We start from the raw sequence: 8017 nt of genomic DNA on the forward strand, positions 1-8017 counted from the left end.
TCCGACTGGTGGCTTCTGCTCAGGCCACACTCCATTAACCTAAATCTGGGCTCAGTTCAGTCGCTGAAGGACTTTTCCAGATGGACCATTATAACTAGAATGGTGGAGTCTGAAAGTTTTCATGTGGTTTCTGCCAGGCAGGGAAAAGGCAGCTGTGGTCTGCTGGAAACAATCAACTTGGGTCTAGAACTTTTATTGGTTTAAAGCCACTAAGTAAAGGCCATGATTTCTTCTTTTTTTTTGCTCACGCTTCTGTTTGTGGTTCCTTTTAGATCATTGGCAGGGTCAACGCTGATCCAGACTACCTCCCCAGGGCGGTGGACTTCGGGCTGAACGTGTCGGGCTTCCTGGAGCATTATTGTCCCCCAGATTGTCCTCGCGCTTTCTTCCCCATCGCTGCTGTGTGCTGCGACCTTGACGCTGACAAACGGTCAGATATCCCATGAATGTAACAACTTGGGATTGAATTCCCACTGTTCACGTGGGGGGGTTATGATCTAAGACCACCCACCGGTAATGCTTAGAAAAATGACACTAATAACCACTATGCACTAAATCGGCTCACACTCAAAAGCACAATCCTGCGGTGATGTCGTACATATATGCTGTGATACATTTTATGCTGTACTATCACATACTTAGATATTATTACTGATGAGATTACAAAAATGATAACAAAACAACCGATTTATGTTTGAAAACTTGTTACTTTTCTATCCTCAGCCCTCCATTCTCCAAACTGGAGGAGTGGTTGGAGAACCTGAAGATGCACTTGGACATCGGCCTGCCACTTGTGTCTGAAGTGGATCAGCTCCACAAGACCTTCTGGGAGAACAACAGCGTCACACGGTCTGAGAACGGCCTGCATGCCCACCCCGAGCAACCGGAATAAGACCGGATTACAGAGGAAGGAATTCTGAAGGAATCCTTGTGTGGTGTTATTATTGGTAACGCACCTCCATGCCCCAAGCTGATGCGGTGGATGCGGCTTGGCTTAGTCCAGGTCTAGTAGACTCTAGTTTGACTCTGCTGTACCTGATGCTTAAACTAGAGCATGGCGTATGCAATCAGATCCATCTTTCAAAATAATGTAGATTTACATTAGCAGTTGTCTAGCATAAATTCAGTTTTCAAGCTCGGGCTGAAACAAATGTCACATAATGCAAATAGAAATAGCCATCTATACAGCTTACTAGAGAGTGCATGCTTTGTACAGTACTATACTTCAGGTCCAAATCCTGCTTTGTGACGTTTCAGAATCGATCCGACTGGAGTGCCTCCTTTGTGATTGTGTAGCAAGTGAGTCCATCATGACACAACTTTTGGCTGAAATTTCCTGCTTCATCGTGATGTGCAATGTGCACTAAATTTGTACAAAGCTGGGCAACATTGTAAATGTGTGAAATATTGTAAAATGTAAAGACATATTTTCTATACATATTGCAGCATTGCCATATTTTTCTATGGCTGACCTATTGAGAATAACGGAGATTGAAAAGTTTTGACTGCAGTTTGTGAAGGGGTCAGCATTTGATAGACAAATCTTAACATCTGCATTTTATCTCATTCTGTCGTCTGATTGGTGGTCCTTTTACAGTTTTCATAATTGTAGCGTTTGGAATAAGATAGACATCTCCTTCAAATTCTAATATAAGCGATATATATATATATATATATATATATATATACAGTATACATACACACGGTGTATCTTTTTATCGTTCTCCTTAATGGTACCAAATATAGTGACTGCCCACCTACTGTAATGTCACTTTTTGTTTGTTTACATGTATACATTCTATCTGTAAATACCACTTTCTTATGTGCAGTGCGATAATATGTGCAATGACACGGACGGCTTTGCAAAATAATTGCTTCCATTTTCCACAAATGTCTCTCCAGTATATATTGCACCTTTCAAAATCAGTTGGCTGTATAGAAAACATATTTTATTTTTGGCTTACGTTCTCACAAGTTGCATGGTACAATAGCTACAGTACGGTATGTTTGCCTTCTAAAAAGCCTGAGTATTGTGATGTTGTTAAATAAGACCTTTTTTTAACAAGACAAGGGAAATGTTGTGAAGATTTCAAAAGAAAAAGACTGCATCTGTTTTATATATATATATATATGGCATATAGAACCACTGAACTCTTTTGTATAGATTTTCGTTTGCACTATTATTAACCAAATGGCTGGTTGAAGCCATAATTTTATTTCCTCTCTTGGGCTACTTGTGATTAAGGAAATAATGTGGGTTCAGGTTGATATAATGATGCAAGACACTGGTCAAGCCTGTTCTGGAAAATGTCTCCTCTTTTGCATCAAACTGGACTTAATTGGTGACAATTTCTGTTTCTCAGCAACATCATACAACTGTGATGACAATTACTGTATTTTATGCAAGCACGTCCAGTTTCAATGCTCCCGAGGATCAACTTTTTCTGGTCTTTGCTTCTCTTGAAGATGTGATGTCCTAGCTCTGCTTGCTGCCTTGCTCAATGGTCCTTTGTCAACCATGTAGTGTGTAGGTGTCTGGTGGCTTGGCTGCAACCATCAACCTGGACTATCTTCGCCTCTTTATCACTCTTTTGGCTCAGGGCCATCATTTCTTGGTGTTCCTTCACCCCCCCACACCCCCAGTTCAGAATCCACTAGTAACAGTAATATGTACAACGCATGTGATCACTATTATTGCTTGATATACAAAAGTAGGCTTCTGTAAAGACAACCACTCCTGGGTGAGGTGTTCTTTGTGTTCTCTTAATTCCTCTTCGAGCCATGTGAGCATGTTGGATGTCTCCGTGAGGACGTTGTGATGATCAATTAGAATGTTGCCGCAGCACTTCTTTGCAAAGGATCAATACCTCTGATCAATGCTGTGCCTTTGTTGTAAGCTAGCCTTGCCAACGACTTGAATCGTGACCTGATTTCCTGATGTTTTGTTTTTATTTTTATGTATCATAAGTGGATTTCAGTGGACTGAATATCATCGCTGATACTGTTTATGAGTTTTTTCTTCTATTCCTGTATCATATTTATATTTTCCTGAGCTTCACTGTTTTGATATTTTATTAATATTATAGTTTTTCTTTTGTTCTCTTTATTTAATTTGTACACAAGCTGTGAAAGCAATTCTGCACTTTAATCCTGAACGTGAACATTCTGACTCTTGAGGAGATGTTTTATTTTGTTTTTACTTTTTTGTCACGGCTAAAAATAAAATTGTTGCTCCTGAAAGAAACCAGTGTTCATGTTTATTTGTAATAAACACGACAAGCAAATACTGAGAAAAAAATTTAACTTAGCTCTGAAAACACAAGACTCTCATTTGTTGATCGTGTTGTAATGTCCATCCAGACATCAACATCAGCCAACTCTTGCAAAAAGGCTTAAGAAAGAGTTAGTAGACAATATGATATATGTATAATATAATATATTCATATGTAATTTTTATGGGCAAAACTCTATGTTATAGGTGACAACGCCTATTATCTTTTTTTATCTTTTTCCCCATCCTTGTAGGGTTTTTATTTTGGAAAGCCCTGGTGTAAGGCATTACACTTGTACAAAATAAAATTACAACAATAATACATTAACTTTGATACAGCTCCGGTATTGGATCATCATTAGATTTTGCAAGTTGTCATGAAGTACTTCTACCACAAGATGTCACTATTTCAAACCTTAGACGATCTCTGTGACCATACAGCTTGCTGCAAGCGGGTGACTTGTGATGGACAGGACCCAAATGTGTCATCTAAAACCAATATATTATACTTTGATATTTCTGTGGATTGGAAACAAAATGATCACCGTATTTGCAGATCAAGCAATCATATCATGGACGTCAAAAAACAATTATGCAATGCCCTTTCTGTAAATCATTCTATTCCATGTACTAGTAGAGCTACAAACGAGTTAAGATGATATTTCCTCTGTCATTGTCCACCAAGGACACTGTATAAAATGTGTAAATTGTGATCTATTAATTTTTCACAAGCTATTTTGACAAAATGAAAAGATGGGTAAGCTAGTTGTGTTACATTTGTATTGTACTGCAACATTTCACTATATTTATGACGCTGCTCGCAACAAAAACACAGTGATTTTTTTTTTGGTCTTATTCTGTTGTGACTGGTCTTTAAAAAAGAGCCGGCATAATATCCGATTTTCACAGTTATAAAAATAGTTTATACATGTATTATTGACCTTATTCCGGCTAGCTCTGATCTACCTGTTGGAGATCCGCCTAAATTCGTAACAATTTTAAGCATTTCACATTAGCCATGGTATGTGTCAGTATTCACGTTTATAATTTTAGAAAATGTGTAGTTAAAAATATTAACTACTAACAACACTAAATTCTTATTGTTATCATTGGACAAATAACAACGGTATTGCTAATTTCCGCCGGTAAATATTGGTTTGCTTGTTCACGTGACTCCTCTAGCGTCTTATGCACGTGCGAATGTTTTCATTCCGACGCAGCTGCGGCAAGAGCCTGCCTTGTGACGTCACCATCCACACACACACACACACACTAGCACCTACACAATTAAAACACACGACACGGTGACACAAGAAAAGGACGGGTTTGTCTGGTCGGACACGACAGCTGTCAACCTCCATTACGCCTTGTGTTGACACTGAGAGGGAAACAACAACGACGACGAAGAATAAGACCCAGAAGGAGACGAAGAAGAGGGAGTAGAAGAAGAAGAAGAAGGTTCCGACCGCTGACGTGAAGTGAAAGTTGTCGAGATGGAATATTCGTCCAGCCGCAGCCGCCTTCGATCGGCGATGTTCAACCACGGTAAGTTGGAACTCGTATCAAGTCCCCTCTCATAGGTTCATGTTCCCTTTCAGTTGTGTCATCATGGTGGCGGAGTAAAAGACGTCACTAGAGTAAATGAAGTGTCAACACTACATTGAGGTGTTAGCAGCCTCTCACCTGTCTCCTCAGTATAAATCCTTTAAAAAAATGAAATAATTTTCCCCTTTAATCCTCCTGCAGTTATGCAATAGTGGTACTACACTAAACTGTTTCTACAGCTAGAATACTGTGTGTGTGGGGGGGGCACTGCATTGGAATACTGTGCATGCTTGTTTAGTCTGCAGTAATCTGAACACAAGCAGATGTGTATGTGCACTTAAGAAGCTTTCAGCTTTGTACAATAAGGGATTTTCACTTATTTGACCCCCTTTTATTATTTTTTTTACAAGCAGGCACTGAATGACTTGAGTTGTCTTCGCTCAAATATGTTGACTTTGCTGTCCCACTGTTGGTCTTCATGACTTCACTGGAATGTATTGTTGATGATGGTCAGATGGTCGACAGTACTATGTCTACATCTGTCAAACACTAATTCACTATCCAGCTGTTTAGCCTTTATGGCATAGTCGACAATCAGTCATCATTGCTTTAAGGCACATTTATTTCCATCAATAAATGTCTGCAAGGTTTTGCAGACGAGCTGACTGCTGTAGAAAGTCTCTTCTAGCACATCCTAAATATTCTCAATGGCTTTGTGGTCTAGAGTAGACCAGGCTTCCTTGAAATGTTTCATCTGGTGGTTCCTCCTAGGACCTTATCATACAGAAATGGTCGATAAATTACTCTAACATTGACTAGTGAATTAACAAACAGGTAGTTTATTACAAGAATTAAAATCCCCCTCAAAACATACTTTTTAGACAATAAAATAGCAATAAAAACACAGAAGTGAGTAAATTTCAGAAGCACAAATTACATTAGTTGTAGTGGAACTTGGGGTAGTTGTAAGAGTCCCTATGACATCTATGACGTCTTCACCCACAGTATCTAGTTTACTTTTTTGACTGATGCATGCATTATGTGTGTACCGTAAACACTCTGAGTTTATTTGCCTGTACTACAAAGAGCACGGGGCGTTAATTGGAAGCAGGTGGTAATTAAAAAAAAAAACTTGAATAAAGTTTTGGAGTGTATGAGAACTTGGGGGAAAAAACGTTGGACCACATAGTCATTTATTACCAACTATTGTGTATTGCATGACACAGCAGCACCAGAACAAATGTTGTAATAAAAGTAAGGTGCAAACTGCTCAGCCAGCATTAATACCGTGTCTCATGTCTTCACAGTAAACAGAGGTACTGCAAGTGTAAAAAAAACATGAGTTTGCAGTTTGCATGCAGTAGATCAAGTAACAGGCAACTGCATTCATTTTGAAAGAAAAATATCCGTTAGGATTGGTAATTGTCAAATAAATAACTAGCAACAGCTTAACTCCAACTCCGATTTTTCATACTGACCACTCAAGGTACTTCAAACGGTACTAATAAACATCAAAAGGATTTTTGACCTTGAGATCCTGCCAGTTATTTGCTTTTGTAGACCAGCACCTTGGGGACGAGGGGAGACTCAGTGGTTAATTGAATAGAGGGGTTATGGAGCATTTATGGCAGGGTGTCCAAACATTTTCCACAAAGAGCTGCATACTGAAAGTGCCAAGGATGTGGAGGACTACTTTAATATGTTAACTTTTTAATATTTTGTGTGGGATCACACTTCTCCGTCTTTGTGGTACAGTCTGTTCACGAGTTCTGAAGAGGAGGATCCTCCAGATAGTAAAATCTCAGAATCAGGAGGAGCATTGTGTGGTTTTCATCCTGGTCGTGGAACTGTGGACCAGCTCTGCTCTCTTAGCAGGGTCTTTGAGAGTGCATGGGAGTTAGCCCCAACCAGTCTACATGTGACTTGTGGATTTGGAGAAGGCATTCATTCAACCATGTTTCTTGAGGAATTCTGTGCGGAGTTCTCCAGGAATATCGGTATCAGACCATCGAATATTCAGAGGGTTTGTTCCCTTTAAGTGGGAAGTCTGGGCTTCCCTGCATAGGACATTGTTTCTTATTAATTAGTATAAACATTTCAGCTATTTTATTAGTTTATCCAGGTGGTGGCTTTTACTAAGAATATTTATTCCATGTTGCTTCCCATTTAAATTGAAGGCAAAGTTGTCATCAAAGAATTTAGACTGTACAAAAGGACAATCAACTCCATCTTAAATTGGAAAACTGTGTTAGCTCTCTGCCTGGTGTCATGGGCTCTCCATCTGGGTGAGTAAAGTTGTTTGGGGAAGGGAAGTCTCATGATGCAGAGGCGGCCAGAGGCGCACTGAAACACTGAATCCTCCACAGCCGAGGGAGATGGTGGTTGCATGGAGGTAAATGTGGGAGATGAGTGGGTATAGATGTGCTCTTTCCGGAGCTATTTATCAGTTTAGTCATCTTTTACATTGCATGAGTCATCTCCTGTATCAAACAAATCGACATTTGCAAGTATATGTCAACCGTTTCAATATTTAAAATGTTCATATGTTTTTGCAAGCCAGGCTTTTGAGTGTGAATACTGGAACTATCCCAGAAAACAAGCTTTTTAGGATGATTAAACGTGACATTTCGTTAAGAAACAAATCAGCCGGCGAGCTATGTCTCCCAGCCAAGAAATACTTGCAATCAAGACAGTAGTAGCGCAGTCGAACATTCTAACCCAAATGAATAAAGCATCACATTTCTTAGCATCCGCCTAGAATCTTTTTTTAAAATGAAGTGCGGCTGCTTAAAGGAAGGAGAGCGGTGTAGATGGGTGGCACAAGCGAGCAGCGGCATTCTGAGACGGAACCATCCTTGCATGCCGTCTGTGGCTGCCTGACAGCATCACTGGTTGAGGATCTTGGCATGTAGGTCAAGGGAGGGACCGCTAGAGAAAGGAACAAGTCAAGCAAATTGCCATCGGAGAACAGCTCAGGAATGTCAGGCGGACCACGTGTGTTGCAGCTCTGTTAGAAGATTTGATCTTGTTTTTGAAATTGGAAAGTATGTTTGCATTGTGGGATGTTTTTAAAGAAAGGCAGCAATTATGCAGCTCATATATTATTTATGTAACTACAGTCTGTGTAACTAAAGCGCTGCATGTCAGCTATCATAAAATGCCGTAGGTCTGGTGATATTTCTGCAAGGCATGAACTTTCAT

At 39.7% G+C, this 8017-nt stretch overlaps 1 protein-coding gene across 3 annotated transcripts in view; it reads left to right on the plus strand.

Moving 5' to 3' along the window:
- The window catches only part of limk1a (LIM domain kinase 1a), a 36946-nt gene extending 33687 nt beyond the window's left edge, over positions 1 to 3259 (plus strand). For 2 of the 3 annotated variants that reach the window (XM_058080860.1, XM_058080861.1), the window contains 2 exons: positions 273 to 430; positions 724 to 3259. In XM_058080860.1, coding sequence (XP_057936843.1) covers positions 273 to 430; positions 724 to 892 — 327 coding nt within the window. In that variant the 3' untranslated portion in view covers positions 893 to 3259. The remainder of the gene's footprint in view (positions 1 to 272; positions 431 to 723) is intronic. The other variant, XM_058080862.1, reaches the window with a different exon arrangement.
- Positions 3260 to 8017: the final 4758 nt, after the last annotated feature.

The sequence above is a fragment of the Doryrhamphus excisus genome, chromosome 8 (assembly GCF_030265055.1).
Source record: "Doryrhamphus excisus isolate RoL2022-K1 chromosome 8, RoL_Dexc_1.0, whole genome shotgun sequence".
In the NCBI taxonomy this organism is placed as follows: domain Eukaryota; kingdom Metazoa; phylum Chordata; class Actinopteri; order Syngnathiformes; family Syngnathidae; genus Doryrhamphus; species Doryrhamphus excisus.